The sequence below is a fragment of the Hirundo rustica genome, chromosome 3 (assembly GCF_015227805.2).
Source record: "Hirundo rustica isolate bHirRus1 chromosome 3, bHirRus1.pri.v3, whole genome shotgun sequence".
NCBI lineage: Eukaryota > Metazoa > Chordata > Aves > Passeriformes > Hirundinidae > Hirundo > Hirundo rustica.
This window is the reverse complement of record NC_053452.1, coordinates 97,756,200-97,778,805: the sequence shown is the minus strand read 5'-3', so window position 1 is coordinate 97,778,805 and position 22,606 is coordinate 97,756,200. Positions and strand designations below refer to the sequence as shown.

At 36.4% G+C, this 22,606-nt stretch overlaps 1 protein-coding gene across 1 annotated transcript in view; it reads right to left on the bottom strand.

The window, feature by feature from the left end:
* SNTG2 (syntrophin gamma 2) overlaps positions 1 to 22,606 on the bottom strand; it is a 145,850-nt gene that overhangs the window by 63,322 nt on the left and 59,922 nt on the right. The window contains exons 10-11 of the mRNA XM_040058173.1: positions 15,757 to 15,848; positions 2,900 to 3,027 (exon numbers count right to left, since the gene is read on the bottom strand). Coding sequence (XP_039914107.1) covers positions 2,900 to 3,027; positions 15,757 to 15,848 — 220 coding nt within the window. The remainder of the gene's footprint in view (positions 1 to 2,899; positions 3,028 to 15,756; positions 15,849 to 22,606) is intronic.

Genomic DNA, 22,606 nt, shown 5'->3' with positions numbered 1-22,606 from the left:
AGAACGTGCAGGAGACAAAAAGTTACAAGTATGACAGACTCATGGACCCATACAATACAGGAAAAACAGGCATGCTGTCAACCCATATATGCAAATAGGCTCCAAGTAAATATTCAGGGTATGGTAAAATTAGGAAATTGGTCAAAAAGATTTGGAATCCATTCAGAGGAATGAATTCAGACTCACTCCAATGGCTTTAGACTGATGGCTGCAATGTAAAAGGGAACAGAGATGGTTGAAAGCAGGATTTTTACCTAGACTGATCAGAGGCTTTATTTCATGCAAAACAGATATCTGATTTTAGAGAGCAAGACAAATATTAGACACTATGCATATATGAACATGGGGAAATGCAAAAAAAGGATACCAGTAATTGGATAATAGCAAAACCACATACATATATTTCACAGTATATGGTAAGAGCAGTCTGGTGTCCCTCAGGCAAAAAACAAACACCTAGAGTAAGAATATGGGGAACACCTCATCCACAGTTAACCTCAAGGCACTATCCCTTTAATGCTCATATATCTGTTTTTGTTGGTTCACCAAAACAAATAAGGAGCACTTTAGAAGTAAGGAATCATGGGATGCCAGTAGGCTTTATAGAATTATTTCACCTTCCTTCAGAGTGTTTATCACAATAACAAAAAACCCCACTAGTAATTAAGGAGTTGAATATATACTAAATAGATATGGGAGTGAGATACATCACAAGAGAATATGTCTCTCTCTCCAAGACTAAAACTGAAAGCACTAAGTTCCTCAAATCTTACAAGAAAAATATATCTGTGATGGGTTGATCTTGGGCCAGCAGCCAAGCATCCACACTGCCATTCACTCTCCCAGACCTCTCCAAAGGCACAGTAGAGAGAATACAAAGAACAAAAAACCTCATGAACTGAAATAAAGGTAGTTTAGTAACCAAATGGAAGAGGGAGAGAACACAACGAACTAAATTACAACAGAAGAAGTGATGCAAAGGCAACCACTCACTATCTCTCACAAGCAGAATAATGTCCTGTCAGTCTCTGAGAAGTGGCTTGCTCTCCCCAAGCCTCTCTGCTAAGTATTTGATTTATTTATTTTATTTTATTATGCTGGGCAAAGATATTACACAGCATGGAATATCCCCTTGGTCAATTTGGGTCACTGGTCCTGCTTGCACCTCCTCTCAACTCCTTGCCTACCCTGGGCCTACTTACTATGTAGAAGCAGACCAAGAAAAAGAGAAAGCCTTGATGGTGTGCAAGCCCTGGTCATCAAAAAACCAAAATACTGATGTGCTATTAATATTGCTTTAGTCACAAACCAAAACACAGCACCATACGGTGCTACCATACGGACTACTATAAAGAAGATAAGCTCCATCTCAGCCAGACCCACTACAGTATCTGAAGGTGTTTTACTTCAAAGAATTCTCAAAATGCACACGCTACTTTTGGGGAACTGGAATCCCTTAGAAATTCTCCATCTAATGTGTAAAGTGCACAGCACAGTGGTGAAAGTGCTTCAAACTGAACTGACTGGTAACTGAAGTCAGAGGTTTAAATGTTCTGTCCTCTTCCGTTTATCCTTTAGATTCTAGAACACTGATGATAAGTTGATGCCTACATGTGAACACTGAGATTTGTTTACTTAATTCACCTAATGTATAAGCCTTGAATGTTTGGAGGTCTGTGACAGATTGGACAAGGCTGGACAGCATAAACTTGTTGGTTGAACTAGGGAGGAAGAAAGTGAATGAGACACTAAGTGAAAGAGAATTAAGAGTTCAAACAAACTAACTTCTGTGGAATAAGCTAAAATTTTTCTGGACAGTTTTTTATTATTCCCCTGTGATTCTTTAACACAAAGTCTGGGAGAGCAGCCGCCAACTGCCTTTGATGATGAATAGCTGTAAGTTAAAGCATCATATCTGTCCTACTAGAAAAATAATGCTTTTCAGGTTACTTTTAGGAAAGAGGTAAAATTCTGGCATATATCAAGAAAGGTATTCATATGAATTTCTGGTACCACCTCATAGCAGGTGATCTGTATATTGATTCTTCAATAGAGATTCCAATTATATCTTTAATATATATTAAAGGTGAAAAAAATAGGACAACCCATAAAGACTGCAAAAAATGACAGCGAATGAACTCCTATTATGATACATACAGAGAACTGTGGACTGCTTGGCCTACAACTATTGGTAGATTTGAGGCAGTTGTACCACAGAATGGTTTGCAGAAAAAGCTTATGTATGCTGCAATGTGTTAAACTTTCTCAAGCATATTATTTATTGAAGCTTTATTAAACTTCACTTTTGCTCTCATATTTCCTGAAGCCCAGTAAAATAGCTTCTGACATCCTATTCCACAATTACTTTATGAATAATTAGTTATGTTTCTGAGATGCAAAAAAATTCTATGATCAAAACTACAATATTTCGGACCATGTACTTTGCCAAAATCTCATCAATATGAGTTTCTATATGGCAATGATACAGACAAAGCTATATTACATGATAGCTCAGGCATGATGATTATGCACTGGGTTATCATTTATAATGGAAAAGGAGAGTTAATTTACAATATTAGAATTGGGGAATATAGAAGTATCCTACTATCAATACAAAAGGAAATGTAGTAGCTTCAAAATAATTCACATAAAACCAGGACAAACTTTTGTACTAGCTGCTGATGCTACCTGAATTTCCAAGATACAACAGATTACAGAAAAATATTTGTAGGCACTTTACCTTATCTTTGATCATCACCATGCATACCATTAATCTTAGGAGATGATAAACAGTAGAGTTTTTATAAGAAGAATTTCCTATCTCCACTCAATTCTTATAAAACAAATAATCTACAGCAAAATACTATGTACAGCTAACTAACCCTTTTAGATTACAAACCTTAATTTATCTGTTCCGGTTTTGTACCTTGAGATTCGAGCCATCGACAGAGGAACTGATAAGGTGTCTAGCCAGCGCTTCTCGTATTTTGGTTCATTAGCTATGGGTGAAGAAGGTGAAGAGGGAGCCTGTGCAGAATAAATGAGAAACAGTAGGAGAGCTTATAAAACAATATAGTGAAAAACCCATGAATATGCATCTCTAGCTCTGTTTGTCTCAGAAGTGAATAATCATCATAATTAAAGTATTCAAGAAACTCAGGATGGGGTACAGAAATGAAAACCCATATGCTACCATCTTGATATTTTGCTCTTGATGCAACTTCAGTATTGCTTTAACATTAAACATATGTAATTTTTTGTAACTATTAAAAACTGATACTAGAAAAGAAAAAGTTTATCATAAATGCCATGATTTTTTTCTAAATGCAACATAATATAAAATTGTAGTTTAAATTAATTTGTTCTGTACAACTCTTCTGTGCTTCCATCATCAGAGAAAAGGATAAATAATATCCTAATTAAATACTACACTAGAAAATTTATCTGTGCATTGTGACTTTTAGCTATTACATCATTTAACAGCAGATTTAAAATTGTGATTCCTGTGCTATCATACTATAGATGGATGACTTTTGAAATTTTATCTTTGAAGTCTTCCTTCAAATGCCTCTAGTAGAAAGGCAAGAGTTGAGCATATCACTCTTTTATAAAGACAGCAGTAAAATTTACACAAAGGTGGCTGAGAAATATTCACAGATGTACATATTTAGGTCAAAGTTAGGCATTTGTGCTGTTTCTGAACCAAAATTTTTTATCCCGCACTGTGCAAAGAACTTTCCAGCAGAGAACAGAGTTGAAAGTTAGTTATTTTTCTATGAGCAATAAATAAGCACTGAGTGGTATTTATGAAAGCAAAGAAACAACAGAATGACTCAAATCCAGGTCTGTTCTGCCCAGGTGTTATAAAGCCGTAAAACTTACTCAAAATAAGAAACATTCTGGGAATTGTCTTTTTCTTGCTCATAAGGATTTAGGATTACTTTTCCCCCTAAAGCTCCTTCTTACAGTCAACAAAGACTAATCTTTCTATTTACTTCTTTAAATAAATCAAAATAGTGAGCTTCACATTCAAACAGTATGACTGAGACTTAATGACTGAAGTACAATTCCCTAGTAAATGAAAACTTTGTAATGAAATTACTGGAGTTGGTAACACTAAGGAGTGTTTTAGGCAGCAATCTTTTTGGGGACAGGAATTTCATTTAGAGTATTTGTTATACCTAGAACCATACAGCTTTCATTTGACAGAGATGTCCTAGTGTTTTTGCAGTATGAGTATTTCATAATCAAGTCCACAGACTAATTTTGTTTTATAAAATTAGACAAAAGGCTAAGCTGTCTTTAAAATCTAGAATAAATTTATCAGTGTCACAATGAAGAATCTGACACATATTACAGAATTCTGCACAAACTAAAATAATTGACAGAACCCCAGGCAATCTGAAATTGAAAAGGATTAACATAATCTAACATTGTCTGGAAACCAAAACGTCTAGGAATAAAATGTAGATTATTGCAGTCAAATATAAATACTTGATTATGATCACTGAATTTAAATCCAAGAATGAGAAAATAAAGGAACATAAAAATTCCTGCAACAACATAATCTATTGTTCCCACCCTCTAAACTCTCAAGATGCAGAAAACATCTAGACAATTCATTTAAATTAAAATAAAAATCTATCTTTTTCTTATGAACTATTAGCTGTACTTCTTTTATCAGGTTATTGAACAATAGTCTCTAATATTCTAGGTATTTTAAGAGCATTTGGCAGCAAAAAAAATGAGTAGGTCATGCAGCCAATTTAATGTTTTCATTTGAGTTTCTTACACTTCAGTCAAATGCTTCAGTAAGGTATCAGTGTAAAGAAAAAGTATCTCAATGTCAGTAAAAGTTAGAATTTTAGAAAATATACACCACAGCTATTAATTAGGGTAATGAATTGAAGGGGGAAAAATGGCCAACATCACTTGGCCAAAAATCTAGTAACCCTAAAGCTATGAAACTGCAGCATAGAAATATTCACATCAAAATGCTAAACTGTTAAAACTGCTGTAAATTCCTAAAGCAAATGGGTCTTCCCCAGACAATTTCAAAGATTTGATATTTGAAAAATACACTAGAAGGAGTAGTTTGTGTTTTTTTTCCCACAGTTCCAAACTACTTATATCTGCTGAAACTCTACCGCATGATCCGAACATTAATGGAAGAATAGCAAAAGGATACCAAGGGGTCAAGCTAGTCTAAGTTTCAAATATGTATTTCTTATGAAGCCATATTCTACTAACCAGTTTATGGTAGAGCATGAAGTTGGAATTACCCCTGTCCATCTTCTTAAGGACAACCAGGGCATACATGTAAGACTGTTGCATAGAAACAAAATACTATCATAGGACCAGCAGCTCATTTTGTTTTATTTAACCTATAATCTATTAACAATTCAGTCTGAGATTCCTTCATATATACTCTTCAAAATGCACAGATAAAAAGAAGAAACTGAGGAGGAAGCAAGCAAAAAACCAAACCAAACAAACAAACAAAAACAAAAAAAACCAACAAAAAAACCCCAACAAAAACAAACACACAAAAAACCAAACCAAAACAAAAATACCCCCCCACACAAAGACCCCTAAAAACAAAACAAACAAACAAAAAGAGAAAGAGCTGTGAAAGAAGTTCATTACACTGAATGAGAGATAAAAGAACTGCTAAAAATTATAAATAAATGTATAGCAGTGCACATGTGCACATGAAGAAAAATATTATAAACTTCCCCCAAACTGTAATGGGATATGAACAGGTGATTACCAGTCAAAATTTAGATCTTGAAATTTAGATGTTGAACAGAATTGTTTTTGAACAATTAGGCTACAAAGATTCATTGGTCTGGAAAAGAAACTGCTGAGGGAATTGCATGAGCGAGGTATGTAAAAACGTAAATAAGAGAGAAAGGGGTTAAGAAGCAGTGGTTCACTTGCCATTTTCACATAAGAAGCAGGGATATTGATTAGAAGTAAAAGACAGTAGGATTAAAAGAGAGAATGAATATGTTAGTCTGTATAACAAACTGGTTCAGGAAGCACCTACATCACAAATTACAGGAGGTGCAGGATAAATATTCCCTAGAAATTATTTCCTCTGTTCTTGCATTCTCTTGAGAGCATCTGCTGGGAACAAGCTTTTTGGATGGATGGTTCTTTGGTCAGACCCAGTGTAGTGAGCTGGCTGACCTTCAAGGCACTTCACTAAACAGCTGCTGCTACTCATCTTGAAAACTTTGCATCATTCCTCCACAACACTAAAATAGAGATTATCTCCATAATCACAGCTTTTATGCTCTCAGTCATTTTATACCTTCAGTTTTCTGCTTGAGGTTACCAACGATGTTGCCAATTAATGCCAATTTGCTTGTAACACCTGTCCATTAAGAAATGGATTGAACACAAAAATCTCATTTTTGATAGAACAGTGAACAAGAATCAAGTTTTAATGATGCATAATCACCACCTACCTGGGACAGCTGTGTACTGCTGACCTGGAGGGTCTCACTCTGCATCCCTTTAACAGTCACTGACCTATGAATGACACTATAGGCAAGTGCTTTAGTGCTTTCTTAAACAACTCATTATCGTGCAACCAAAATATCTTCCAAGAAGTAGAATAAGTCCAGAATGTCCTCCACTAATGGGGAGATGCAATCAGACATGTCTCTATAATTAATTTTCTTCTAAGAACATAGGAAGGAAGGGAAAAGATCCCAGCTGGCTGGGACTCAATTTTTCATCTTTTTGTGATGTATAATTTGCAGAGTTTGGGAAACTCAGTTATTTTACATTCCTTTTAAACTGACATTGATTTTAATCACTCCAAGAAAAATATCATGTCATCAGAAGAAAATCTTTCTGAACCCTCTCTAGTAATTTAATTTCCAATAAATGCTAGAGCCCTACCTTGAAAGCAGCCACAGTGATTTTAGGTTGATACAGTTTTTTATCAAACATAGGCTTCAGGAAGGCTGAAACTGGATTAAGTCACTTGGAATCAGAAATACTCAGGGTTATATTACTCAGCATGATTAAGCTTGGTTTTAAATGTATTTCTAATCTCATATTACAGTGTCTGCTTTGCAGAAAGGCAAATGATGCCCCATCTTTGGAAGTATCCACAGCCTGGCTGGATGGGGCTTCGACCAGCAACCATCCTGAGTGCCATCATGTGGCACATGCAGGACAACCAGCTGATCAGGTACAGCCAGGATGGGTTTAGGAACGGCAGGTCCTGCTTGATCAACCTGATCTTTTTTACAAGACCGAGTGGATGAGGGAAAGGCTGTGCATGTTATCTACCTGAACTTGAGTAAAGTTTTTGTCACTGCCTCTCACAGCATTCTTTCAGAAAAGGTGGCAGCTCACGGCTTGGGTAGGTATGCCCATCACTGGGTAAAAACCGGCTTGATGGCCAGGCCCAGAGAGTGCTGGTGAATAGAGTTACATCCAGCTGGGAGCCAGTCACAACTTGAGACCCCCAGAGCTCAGTATTTGGGCCAGTCCTGTTTAAAATCTTTATTGGTGATCTGGAGGAGACGATCACTGTCAGTCAATTTGCAGAGGACACCAAGCAGGGTGGCAGTGTTGATCTGCTGGAGGATAGAAGGATCTGCAGAGGGATCTGGACAGACTTTCTCCACTGTATGAGGTTCAACAAGGCCAAATGCCAGGTTGTCCATGTGGGTCACAATGATCCCCTGCATTGCCACAGGTGGGGGGGAGAATCACTGGAAAGGTGGAAAATGACCAGGGTGTGCCCAGGTGGCTAAGATGACCAATGGCTGGAGAAAAGGCAGCTCTAGGGGCCCCTTTTCGCTCCCTACAACTACCTGAAAGGAGGGTGTAGCCAAGTAGGGATTGGCCTCTTCACTCAAATAACAAGTGACAGAACAAGAAGAAATTGCCTCAGTTGCACCAGGAGAAGTTTAGGTTGAATATTAGGGAAAACTTCTTCTCAGAAAGGGTTGTCAAGCATTGGAACAGGCTTAAATCGTTGAGTCACTGTCCTTGGAGATATTCAAAAGATATGTAAACAGGACACCTAGGCAGGTGCTCGTTCAGCCATTCTTGGTTAAGCTCAGATTAGATTTGATGATCTCAGAGGTCTTTTCTAACCTAAATGTGTTTATGGTTATACCATTTTGTAAAATAAGAATCAAGTGTGATATCCATTAGAAAAAAATATAACCTTTTACTGATAATCTGGAATTTATTAATTCTCAGCTTTAGAGGATTTAATATTTCAAAGTGCATCATTAAAGCCTTGATCCTGTTCTGTAAATACATATTTCTACAAAGCACATGTAAGAGGTATGACTAATCTTGATTACTGTCTTTGTTGACACTGGTTCAAAAAGAGATGATGATGCTATTGTTTATTTCTCAAAGTAATTTTTACTGTTGCCATTCTAGAGAGCATTGCTGAGAATTACTGAAAAGAAAATAAAATATCTCTCTTCAAAATATGCATATGAAAATGGTAGCAATATTAATATATTTGATATTTATATATTGATATATTTTCCTGGTAAAAACAACTCTTTGGCTTAAATTATAGAAACATAAAACCATAGAGCATCTCAAGTTGAAAGAGATCCATAAGGATCAGTGAACCCAAGTCCCTGTTCCTCACAGGATTACTTAAAATTAATCATGTGACTAAGTGTCTTGAAGACATGCCTTAAACTCTGAACTGCTAAAATAGCTACATTGCCTTAAGCAATAACTGAAAACATTGGCGATTAAGTTTCAGTGGATTTCATGAAAATATCTTAGATTAGAAAATACTAGCTTTTGTGCATCTTTTTGATGCTAACTGGAATGTTCTGTGCCAAAGCTCCATTACTAAAAATGTTTCAGCGTGCTCAAGGAAAAAAAAAAAAAAAAGCCTTCAATATAACATGCTTTTCAGACAGCTTTGACTTAGACTTATTCTGAAAAAAGATAATTAGAGTTACATAATTTCTTGCTAAAACACCCAGCAACATTCAACTCAGAGTGAATTGGATGTGCTCTCCCTACAGTTTTTAGTCCGGTCTGTGAGTGAAATGTATGTATATATACATTTACAGGTAGGTTGATTTTCAGTACATCAGTGAACTGATCTGACCTATGTATGGCTAAGCATTTGCTAATACTTACTTATTACAGGGACAGACAGAAAGCAGGGGCTTTATATTTATTGGAGAAGAAAACATGAATGCTACATTTTTCAGTAAAAGAATCTCACATTAGCTTGCTTTAATTGTTGAACAACAAAAATACCAAATCTTTAGCCAGGAGTAGAGGCATGAATAAAACTCTTGTGATGCCCAGCCAGCAAAATAAATTATGGTGATACCTACTGTAAACAGGAGTCAGAGCTTTCAAGTTGTCTCAGAATTTAGAGAGAATTAATTATGGTATCAAAATACCTGTGCACTCCTTTGATGCAGCATGAATTCAGAAGAGGGTCTGTATTTATTTATTTTTAATGGAATTCTTAGATGCAGGTGCACAATTCTGTGACAGTTTTAAGAAAAGAGTAATTATCTGGTAAAGTATGCATCACTGAATCATTTAATAGATAAAGGCTTCTATAGAGGAAACATGCTCTTTCAGGTGAAGTAACAATTTGGACTTGTAATATGATGTCATACAAGCTCACTGAAAGCAGCACCTTTTCATTACACATCTCTATCTACAATATTTTAATTGACAGACATTTAATTAAATGGGAGGAAGGTGAAAAAGCATGTGAAAAACTCCTCTCCTATCACAGAAAAGGAACACTTAATTCTAATGTTGCATCAGATACATGCTTTTGAAACATAATGATTGCTCTGTAAGACATTTAATTCTTTTTATTTAATACATGAGTTTGCAGACACTGAGCACCTATATATGGTGCTTACCTAGAGCCTGTAATACAGTACATGTTAGGGCCTTACACTGCCTTATTCACTGCAATAGCTATGCATTTAAACCAATTGGATTACTATTCTACAGTGTGAGGAACACATTTAAACCCTTTCAATTATATAAATTTCTCTAAAGGTGATTTACAGTGGAAATATTAATGAATATTTCATTACATCTGTGCTGCTAGGTGCTAATACATTATTTTTAATGTTTTTTAATGAACCAATAGTGTACAAGCCTGAGTAAGATATTTTTAGAGAATACATATGGACTATTTGTCAGAATCATGCACCTTTTTCTTTAATTTGTTTCCCTTGAGCTAGTATGTAATTGGTTTCTGAGTAACCTCAACAACCTTGCCTGGAACACCTTTCCAGATATAGTCTTCCTTTGGGGGTAGGGGACAGGAGCCAGAGTAGGTTATATTAAATCTCAGCACAAAAAGTAGAAAGTAATTATGACTCTTAAAAAACTACAATAGTAGTTAGAAATCAAATCCCAACAGTAAATGTACACAAGGAAAAGATACAGTGTTGAAATCATTACAGTTTTACACTATAAATTCAAGTGTACTCAAACTTCAGCTATTAGACACAACTTTTGGCAGCCTTTTGTATTCCCAAACGCAGCATGCTGTCCTTGCTTAGAAAAATTAGCTCAAGGATAGGGAAACGCTTTGAACAGTCTGCACACCCCTTAGGATAAATCAGAGCCTTGACCCTTGCTTCTCTCTCTGAGATCAGTGTCAATTTGTTGCCAGAGCTTGTGGAAAAACACTGGATGCAACCTAGCGGGAGAATTTGTTACCTCAATTTTACTCTCAGTTTTCTCTATAAGCCATGTACTCATGTACCTGAACTGTCAGGGTTCATCTATGCTAACATCAAATTTAGAAACATTTTTCTTTTTGCTATTGCTGTTGCAAACTCAAAATTAGACAATTGATAAGAACTGTAAAAAACAATGTATTCACATGCAAGGGCTGAAGAACTAAAACCACATACCTAACAAACTGCGAAACTTCTCTGCAGAAGAAATGATCAACCTGAACAATCAAATGTTAAATACTAGAAGAAATAACTCTGTTGAAAAGATGAGCAGTAATCCTTTCAGCAGAGCAATAAAAGTATTAATAAAATAAATTACTAAAAGTAAAGGATAAGACTTTTAAAGATACCTTTTATTCACTTCATTAATGTCATAGTGAAAGTCCCAATCAGCTCTAATCCCAATTAGAAAAACACAGCAATTCTGTACAGCTAAACAAACATTTCAGTCCAAAAGACTTTCCTTACAATTCTGTTGTAGTGGAGTAGGAAGGTGTTATTTAATTTTTTTTTCCAGCTTCCATTGATGTGATTTCCAAGAGGTATAATCAGAAACAGAAAAATGTGGATTATTTTTCACTGAGGTGGAAAAGGGATAGTCACTTCATATTTTGTTAATTGAGAAAAACTTACTTGCAGTGTGTTTATCTCATTTCATAGAGGTCTTCAACACAGCAGCACTCCAAACTATTTAAGTGCAGATAGTTATGTTCATATGTTTTACCTTTCCCTTCAGTAAAAATAGGAAGACATGACAGTAACCACTGTGTACCTCTAAGTGAGATATTTTTTGTACGTATGACATTAATCATTTCATGAATTTACATTGGCAAATAATACACTGTGAACTGAAAATCAATTCAGTTACCTCTTTTTCATACTCCACGAGAAGATCATGGATTTTCAGATCAAGAGTTGGCAGAGGCATTCAGTATCACATGTGAAATCATTCTAATAGAAAAGGTACTGAATTGAAATCCTGAAGCTTATATTCCTAAAGCATGCTACAGAATGACAAAAACTGAAGAATAAAATAAACTTTAAGAATGATCAGTAGTGTGTTTGTACTAAAATGGAAGACACTACAGAAATATTCAAAAAAGCAAAAGTATTGAAGCTTTCATACGTAGGGCACCCATTCAATCTCAATTCAGTGTTCTGGTCATACATTCCCCTAAACCATCCATCAGAATGATTTTACTCTCAAAACAAGCATGTCCACATCCCTGTCTTGAATTGTCTTCCTTTTTGCTGTTTAGTGTTAGGGATGGAATTGCATCATTCTCTCACTCTGGAACTAGAACTGCCATAGACATTAAAAGTGTAGCATTCTACTGGTCCCATCAAGAGCTGAGCATTTGTACTTTTTTGTCTTTTGATGATGAAGTAGGCAATGTCTTTTCTAAACAAACAAACCTGTTTAATTTAGCAGATGAAAAAAAGGCATCAAGGAAAAAATATTTTAAAGCAATTTAGAAAAATGTGCCTGTGTTCATCTAACCAACTAAACTTAACATACACTACCAAATTGAAATTAAGAATTCTTAAATTACATGAACACACAGAAAATACCAATTTACTCTGGTCTCACTTCACTTGTTAGAAGATCACTTTTAGACAATTCCAGGAAACTGGAATCTTAAACAAATGAAAACCTAGTATATCCTGCCTTTGTATCACAGCAGCCCTCTCCTTAGAGGATAGAAATGAGCCAAAACACAGACTTCTTTTTTATCACAGCATGAAAACAGGTTTATTCCTCTATATAGTTTAGCCATCCTGACTTCAACTATTCACTGACTCTGGCTTCAGCAAGCTCCTACTGCACATTTCCCTTGCAGCCTCCGACTGCTGTTATTTACTGCTAAACTATGACTGCATGAATTAGTTTGCAGACTCTGACTGCAGGCTTTTACCTAGCCAGACTGTGACTACAGGTCCCAACAACAGGCTCTAACTGCAGACCCAGACTAACCTCATAGCAGTGATTCTCTCCCCAGGATCCCTTCTTCATGCTCCTATCATCCCCTCTTCCTCAAAGTTCCTGTTCCTTCATGATCCTCCTTGGCAGCTAAACCACTCCCTTTTATGACACTTATCTTTATTGGCTATAGCTGTGACTCATCAGGGGCAAGGATGTATTGGGTAATGGCTGTAACTTATCAGGGGTAAGGTCACTTGTATTCCCTTCTCCTACACCATTGCACTGCAACTCTCATGTTATCCCATGGTGTCTTAAACAGTAATTTGTTTTACTTACAGTATATTTTTTCCATCACTAATTTCTCCAGGGACCTAGCCTGGATCTCTAGGATATTTGGACATTTAGTAGGATATCTCTACAGCACATTGTTTTAGAGGTAGAACTCTCCAGGTAAGCAATCTGTACTCAGTAGCCTTGAGACCACTTCCCTTGTATGTTTCATGTTCCCCCCTGGAAGTTTACATTGAGTTCAATAAATCACTTATAAAGTACAAATGAATGTAACTGTCACTGTCAATCCCTATAGCATTTGTCACAGGGTCCAAGCTGAAAATAAATAGGCATGAAGAGAGCACTTCAGCTCATGTCTCTGGGTTTCAGAGAATTCCGTTAAAGTGCTGTACTGCAAACTGCTCTGATGTAAGTTGTACATAAAACCTGAAGATGGTATCACATCACATACAACAGATGCTTCACAGCAGAGATGACAGAGACAAGTTTTATTAAAGAGGCAAGAACAGCACCAGAACTGAAAATGATACAATCATATTAGGCAGAAAGAGCTTGCTGCTATGATGGCTAAACTACTGCCTCTATTATACAAGCCAGCTGTAGTGCATCGGTATTGTTTTTCAGAAGACATCCAAAATGACAGCTTGGTAAAACTGTCGTAACAGTAACTCCTTAGCTCTCATTCCTGTCCTTTACATGCTGTGCTTTTTGGAGTAGAATTTCCACTTATAAATACAGGTGCATTGTCTATTATAGCATGGCCCTGAGTGTGGTTAGGAAGGTAAACTGCAACATAAACTCACAAGATGCAGTGTTCAAAGTGAGTCAGATCTCCCCTACCAGGGTGAAGTAAAAAAGGGATTCAAATATCATTAGCCTTACTAGGCAATAGCATTACAGGAAGTGTCAGTTATGCTTTTACTTTACCATAAATCTGAAAATATTTAATTGAATTAAATAAAAGTGCTCACTGGATGGTAGTTGAATCACATTCATAATGACTTTTCAAGATATGATCACAGCTCAGTTACACTCACAGCTTAGTTCGGGAAAAGTTTGACCATACAGCATATCATCTCAAAATCCAGTCAATCCTGCTCAAAATACTTAGAGCCTTGCTTTTGAATTTCACAATAAGATTCTAGCAATTTTTCATTTAGTTTTCTGTGAAGGGAGATCATTACATTTATGATCTATGATGTAGATTGTCCTGTTTATTACACTTCTAGGTCACAGTGTCTGTTGTATACACAGCTCTCCAAGTGAGTTTATGTCAGGCTTCAGAAAAATTAAGTGGTGTATAAAATCAACCTAGTACCTTACTAATAAACCTTTTTTGTTTTCTGTTTTTTGTTTATATTGCAAGCTTATACCCAATATTTTGTGTGCTATCTTGGCAGCTAACTCTAAATTACTCTGTTACAATTCTACAGGACTCTAGCCATTTATTTATATTTTTATAATGCAAGAAGTTCAAAGTGTGCAATTCCCAAAGTAGTCATAATGATTATTAGAAATTATCACAACACACTCATTCTAGCATTTAGCAGGCACTAATTTACTATAATGTGCTAATGCAATCACTGGCCATAGCCCTTTTCTTATAAAGCAAGCTCTTTGCAGAAAAGGACTTTCTTTGCCTGCAGAGAACCTGGTAGACAGATGTTGTAGACTGCTGGACCCTGCAGCTTGGATTCTTTAGTAAGACAACAGTACAAGGCAGTTAAAGTTAATAATCATCTGGATAACTGCAAACATATAAACATCAAACCTTTTGTATCTATGAGCAGTTTGTATACCAAACACTAAGGTACAGGCCTCAGCACAGAAAAGCATATTTCTATTTGGTTTTTTTTTACCTATGGTACATAATGCCTTTCTATTATAATAAACAAATATATTTTTAGCAGATGAAAACAAGCTTTAAGGAGTAGTACAGAGAGACAGTGCTCTAGGAAGTGCAAAGCTTGAGAGAAGTAGAATCAGCATCAGATAATGATACCACGGTCTGAGAAGAAAAGTAAAAACAGAGGAGAAGCCTTTTGTCCATTCCAGCGAGCATTCTTTCTGTATAATTTAATATCCAACAGAAAGACTAGAGCTGAGATTTGTTAAGTGTCAAATAGGTTTTAAGCATGAAGGTCCACATCCTTGTACAGCTAGTATTTACATCTTCCATCTTCATTACTAAAAGGACAGCACTGTTGCTTACTAAGGCATCCTGTCTTCTTTGCTGACTATCATTTTTCCTGGAGAAAGGAACTTCTTTTCTTTTCCCACAATGCTGCAATTAATTTAATCACAGTTGTTCACTGCAGAAAAGAGAACTGAATATCTTCTGGGTTAAAGAAAGAGACATTTTCTCCCTTTTCTATTTCTTTCTCTTTTTGTCCCTATCTTTCTTATTTAAAAAGTTTGCTTCAAGAATTCAACTCCACAATATTTTCTTAATTCCACATGCATTTTAGCATCTCTAGCTGGATTAAATTCAACAGTATAATGTTACAATTCAACAAAGTATGACAAAATTTCACATGAATTCACGTCTAAATAATGATTAAATCTTACTGTGTTCACTCTTCCAAGCTTCTCAGCTGTCTCAGAGTAAAAACCTAACAGTTCAGGGCCATGCGTTGAGGACTTTGTAAGTACAAAATTTTACAGCATAAGCACTTAAAAATCAATCAAAGGAAACAACAAGAAGAACAAAACTAGGGTGGTCTTACTCTAGCATTTTGAAGCTCAAAACGGGAAAATAACTTACAGAGCTTACATCCCCCATACTTTAATTATTCATTTGCGTACCGTGTTAGTTGAGTTTCCATTTAAATGTAAGCCACTGTCAAAGAGAGGTGATGAAGTTCCACTGCTGTGATCACTGGATGGTCCAGGAGAACCTGGAAATCAGATCAAGAAAAATAACTGCTGATGTTAAAATATATATGTATATATCAGACAATATTTATTCCAGCTGTAAAGCACAGGAAGATTTTTTAATATAATTCACCAAACCAAGACAGAAATACTACTTGTATTTTGAAAGACAGATGATTAAATATCCATATAGTATACTGAATCCTAGGAAGAAAAAAGTTATCTAGAAGTCATCTGAGAGGGGCTGTGCTTAACTGTTTGCAGGATTAAGCCTTTTTTTCACTGAGAATGAGATATTCAAAACTAAGTAACAAGTTCAGTTACACAAAAGGCATTTAATAATTTAAAGACAAATTTTCTATCAAGACTTGGAATTCTCACCTTAGAGTATAACCATGTACTGCAGCTATATAAACAAAGATAATAGGAAGTTCTCAGGCAAAGGCTAACTGGACATGTACATACACTTTATTATTGGATATATCTTTTTCTTAAAATACAATTATTTTTAAGAAAGATGCTCCTTCTCAAATTCAGAAATTGAAAGCAAACAATCACCCTGAACTGCTGATACTATGTCAATATACAGTTACACAGTTATAGTCTTTAAAATATCTCTCCTTTCAGCAGTTATGCATCTTGATCTTTAGTAGTTAAAAGTGACTCCAGGAAAGCTTAAAATTTTGGAACATATAATAATGGAAACAGCACAGAGTCACATTATTGTGCAATTTCTGCTTAAATGTAAGATGTTAACAAACAGCACTAATGATAAACAATTACTGTCAGCACTTGGTCTTATCAATAATGCACATAAAATCAATTGCACAGCACTATATCCATCATCACTGAAAACTCATTTATCCATCTGAAGAATTCATCTGAAATTGCCTGTAAATTATCTCACATTAATAAGTCTGTCAAGTCTAACAACACACAAGTCAAAAAGACATTCTTAGTCATATATTTTTGTATGTATCTTTTCCATATATCTCAAAGATTTAGCAAAATGGAGCTTAATTCAAGTAAAACCATTTTCTGCATTAGAGACCTGCCAGTTCAATGCTGAGGTCTCAGAATTATAGCCTGAATTCTGGAGTTTCAGCATGTTTTTGTTTGCAGTCCTTTCTGTACAGTATTAGGTCATGTCAGCAGAAGGAGTCATTATGCTTTGCTCCTATGGGTCTAAACCAAGCATTGACTCTAGTAACTGCATTTTGTAGTTCCAATATATGTACAACAGCCACAAAAATTTATCTTCATAGTCGCAGACAACTACAACTTGACGGAACAGAAGAAAATTTTAAATTTTTTTAATTAAGAAAAAGAAAAACCCAAAGCCCCAAAAACTTGGCATTAAATTCTCCACTGAAGAGTCTGCCTGCTGGGAAATCTGACTGTCTCCAGCAGCAGACAACTATCACAGGTTCATGAATCAATCAGATTCTGAAAGTGGAATTATCCCACCTATTCAGCAATTTCAGCATATCAAAAGACATGAGTTCAGGTATTCACAAATCTTTAAATCCAAGATTTACCATAACACAGAATACTACATTAGAATAATTGACCATTTTTAAGCAGAAAAAACTTACATCCATCACACGGAAAAGCTAGGAATAAAAGGTTAAGAAAGAAATTTCCCTCCTTTCACAGTGCCCCAGCAGATTCATTTTTCAGCGGCTTTCTCCCATTTTTTGTGTATTCCTAGCTACACAGCCTATCTCAGGCCATGCCACCTCCATCACTTGACTGCAAACTATTTCATAAGTCTTTTAGTTTCTTCTCTGCTGTTTCTGCCTCACTTACTCATGGACTACTCCTTCAGGACCTCATTAAGCATTTTAGAAGTTGCCACTGCAAATGCTCAGCTACCTTCACGGACAGTGCAGTGCTGTCGTTTCTCCAAGGAACCCTGTTTGCCTTCCCACATGGCAGCCCTAGGGCAATCAAGGCTGTTCCTCCCTGTTCTTAGAACAAAACACAATATGATCATATACTACCGGCTACTGCAGCCCTTGCCTAAGTAGATGAGACTCCAAATCGAGTGCAAGGTACCAGTCCAAACTCTGGAACATTACTTCGAGAAAGATTATCAAAATGTTTATGTTAAACAAAACATCCGTGAGGCGTAACTCCACATTCCATAGCCATAATCACAGAAATCACTGAATATTCCAAGTTAGAAGGGACTCACAAGGATCTTTGAGTCTAACTCAAAGTGAATGGCCCGTAAGGGGAACAAACCCACAACCTTGGTGTTATTAGCACCATGCTCTGACCAGCTGAGCTACAGCATCCTGCTGATGCTAGATAAGAGGCATTTGCTACGTTGTGAAGTTTCCAGCAATCATTACTGCCTTGATGTGTGATCCCATCCAAATCATAGACAATGGGCCTAAGAGAAATGCAAACCTACCCTATGATAGGCATCACCCGTTTAAGTTGCTTATTCTCAGCTTTTGGCATTCTTGTTCATTTGCGGAAGCTGGGTGAGCAAGGATCCTGTGGGAGGGGAAAAGATCTCTGCCTGATCTTTACCTGAGCAATAGCTGAGTATGTTCAGAGGAAAACAAACAAACAAACAAACAAACAAACAAACAAACAACTCATCACATACCCTGTGAAATAAGAAGGGGTCAGAGAGACATAGAGATGGCAAGGTTATAAATCTGCAGTTCACAGAGGAGACTGAGATGCCCCTGTGGGTAGCACAAAAAAAACAGGCAGGACTTCAAGGTGTGGGAAATAAACTTTGTAAGGATCACAGATGATTTTGGAGAGCCAGCAGTAACCCAGGAAGTCACCAAGTTAGCTGACATTAAACCTAATGCAAGAATTCATTTGCAGGTACAGGTAGGAGTTGTTTATAAATCCTTTCATAATACTTTTGACAAAATGAATGAGATTTTTCAATTAAAGATATTAGGTATTTTACTACTTATTTTAATAAAGACTAGATTTTGTTTTTAACTTTAAAAGCCTTGTACTTTCCAGACCTAGAAAAGTCTCTATTAAAGTTCTGGACAACTCAATAGTTCCATCAACAGGAGGTGGTTTATTTCAGTCATGAATTACACTAAATCACTAAATCACAAACAACCCTCAAAACACACAACAGCAGAGCAATGTGCAGCCAACAGTCAGCAAGACTTTATTATTAACAACAATTTGTCTTATGACTGACACTGCTGAATGATACTGGAGACCTCTTGTACATAAGTAAAAACTTGTATCTTGAACTTGCTGATTATGGCATAGGCTATCCCCAAAAGACAAAAAGTCCATTACAGAACAACCACAAAATTAAAGTCAAAGAAAACACTCCTGGTTTTTAATTACACTGTAAGCTTTGCAAATATTCTAATCATTAGGTATAACTATCAAATAGAAAAAAATATTTGAAAAGTCTGTTTTACCAGAAAGTGTCCTGAGGAGTTTTCCTAGCAGCAATGAATCTTACTTAAATGGGTTTTACATGCTCAGCTTAACTCTGGGATGGGTAATGAACTGAGATCCAGAGAATCCTTAAAGACAATACCCGGAGTTGATGCCATAATTATTCTGTAACAGGCTAACAAATAGCCTCATAGTCAATTTTAACTTTCTGACCCAGCTCAAAAATCCAAAATTCCTCCTCTTGGTTTCAAGAAAGACAAATCTATCTTCTCTCTAGCTGACAGAGACCTTAGAGAAAGCCACAGCCATGGGATGAGGAATCATCGTGCCACAGAGCTACGCAACCCAATGAAGCAGAACTTACTGGCCCATAACAATTCTGATCCAGCCCTGATAGTTTTTCGAGAAATTATGATTTGCCCTATGCAAAATTCTGCCAAACATTCTACAATACTTTATAAAATTGCTGATCAAAGAAATAACTAGCAGAGAATATTTTTTTGAATTATTTCACTTACTATTATGGACAGTCTTTTAATAGTCTAGTAAGTACTAAGTATTCTGGAGAGCTGTGAAAGAGACGAGGATCAATACTGGCATATCACCTTTGATTGCAGCCGCCTCCAAACACAGAAACAAGCAGTCCTTGTCTCATCCTTAAGTGATACTTAATCAGTACCCATGAATAAACCCATGCCAAGTTCTGTATTTTCAGTTTGCAATAATGAAGGAGTAAAACAGATAGAAAAATATAACTAGAACTGTAGGTAGATATTTCCATGTTGCAACATCTTGTGCTTTTGCCATGACATGAGATGGTGTAGGGAAGGGAGACGGATGAGAAGGAGGCAAGGGAGGCAGATGCTGTTCCTGATGATGTGCTCATAGTGATGATATGGGTTAATGGGAAGAGACAGTATGATTGTGCAGTTGAAGTGAACATACTAGAGCACTAAAAATGCCAGCACAGCAGCTGGTCTGATCAAATGCTGGAAGGTAGGGAACAAAGTGCCCAAGTCTTCTGGGATGCTAGAAGAGGCCAAGATACTTCAGAAGTATGCACATGTGCACTTAAATCCTACCTGCAGTGTGATCGGGAAATCTTTTTATTGCATAATGGAACTGCTACTTAGCTTTTTATATGTGTCATTGATGCTTTAAGACTGGAATTCCCTTTTGTGGCATGGACTTGAGAAAAGCTCTTCTTGAAATGGGGTGTTATTCTTTGTAACTCCATGACTATTCTCTGTAACTCCAGTTTATTTATTGTCTTAAATCAGAACTATTTTCCATAATCTTATCCACCTTATTTGCTTATTTTCTCACCACAAGAATGAATATTTATAGCAAGCCATTTACCAAAGATCGCTTGACTCACAGACCTTGGTTTCAGCCTCTATTGGGTGGCTACACAGAACATTCTAGAGAGGCGCATGTAAGCTCTTTTGGAGGTCCAGGTTCAGCTCAGGAGAAGGGTAATTTCTCAAGTTTCTTACATGTGTGATCATACCTAGCAAGTTGTTGGTTTGTGGGGTTTTTTTTGTTTGTTTTGTTTTGTTTTGTTTTGTTTTGTTTTGAGCATGTGGTATAAGGCTGCAATCAGGCATAGGACTCTGCAAGGTAGTATAATGCTTGACCAAAAATTTCCTCATGCTCTGCATAAAGGAATTAAGTCCAATAAACTGCCCAAAATATGCAGAACTGCCCAAAATATGCAGTTCGTACACAAGATATCTCATTTCAGAAACACTGCTGTGCTCCTTGATAGTCTGATAGCTTTTCTAAAATGGCACTGTCTTTTCTATTCCAGAAAAGGTTTTCTTTGAGCAATAGTAATCAGGGGCAGACCCCAAATACTGCTAGCTGGTCACACTGAGAGGGGAGATGGCCTCACTGATGATCACTGCTTTCTCTTTCCAGAAACAGCATTTTATGGAAGCAGTGCCATGATCTCAGCCTCCTAGACAGGAATGCTGCAGTATCTCCAGGTGAGAAAGCCAAGTTCCCCATGATGTACAAAGAGGGCACCAATATTCCTGGACCTATGTGAACTACTGTGAAGGTGGCAGCCAGTTTATGTAGAGCGTGTGCTAGTCTTAGTGGGAAGTGTTTATCGAGCGGGATGTCTCCAGAAGTGGGAAATGGGTGGGGCTGCCCTGCGCCAGACACAGACAGTTCCAGCTTGATCCCACATTACCACGGAGCTGGTAGCACCACTGGGAAACTATTTAACAAAGGGTAAAATGCAGAAGAACAGACGTAATAGTAAGGAAAAGAGTGACACAATAATCAAATGAACCTCAAGATCAGTGAAGAAGGTGATGGGAAATCTATTTGTCTTTGTTTCTCATTGCTTGAATTTATTTTAATAGGCAAGACATTTATTTAAGTTTCCCCATATTGCCTCTGCTTTGGCCATGATGGTAGTTAACAGCTAATCTCTTTTGACCTAAGGGCTTTTCTGTTCTATTTTCCCACCATGCTGTGTTTGAGAACAGGGAGTGAGAGAGTGTCTGAGTGGAAGTTTGGCCCTTAGCTAAGGTTAATCAATGACAGGCAATACAGTTCAAGTATGTGATGTCAGTCTATATGATGAGATACAAGTTCTAGTAGGACTGTAATAGTCAGAAATTAATATGTCCAACAACACAGACACTACTGGTAAGGTGCTGTCAGTTTGCTAAAATCATGTTTAAGCTTGGACACAGTCATCCAAGGCATTGTCAACACAATTTTAGAGTTGTCTGATGATCTAGTAGGAAAAGTTGGAAGACCAAACCTGAAGATTCATTATAAAGAACATTGACAATATATTTTCAAATGAAAATGATAAACAGTAAGCACTGAAAGAAACACTTTAGCATGAAATGTATAGTTCAGCTTAGTAGAGGCCTGTCAAGATGGCTTTTGACAGGTATAAAAATCTAGATTAAAGGATTTCTTCTAATGAAAAGACCTAAACTATGACACCTATGAGTGTTGAAATTAGGAAAAACCAAGTACATGGTTGAACCCAACTTAAATAAATAAAATCTAAATGTATCCAAAGAACGAGACACATTTCCAAACTTTTTGCTTATTTTGGAGAGAAAATAATCTGTTGAAATAAATTGGTGTAAAATTATTTAATCTAGTTAAATAAACTGATTTATTTACACTTTTCTACTTGCAATGCTGATCACAACTGTGCAATTTGAATATTTTATCTGCTAACCCAGAGGCCCAAACTTCCCTGATCTGTATTGTTTATCCACTTTTTAGTATTGCTACTGTTAAACTACTCAATTGTCTCAACACACTTCTGCTGACAAAAGCAAACAAAAAAGCGAAGTAATTTATGAAATATATCACTAATGTTATCCATTTGTTTGGTAAGTGTCCT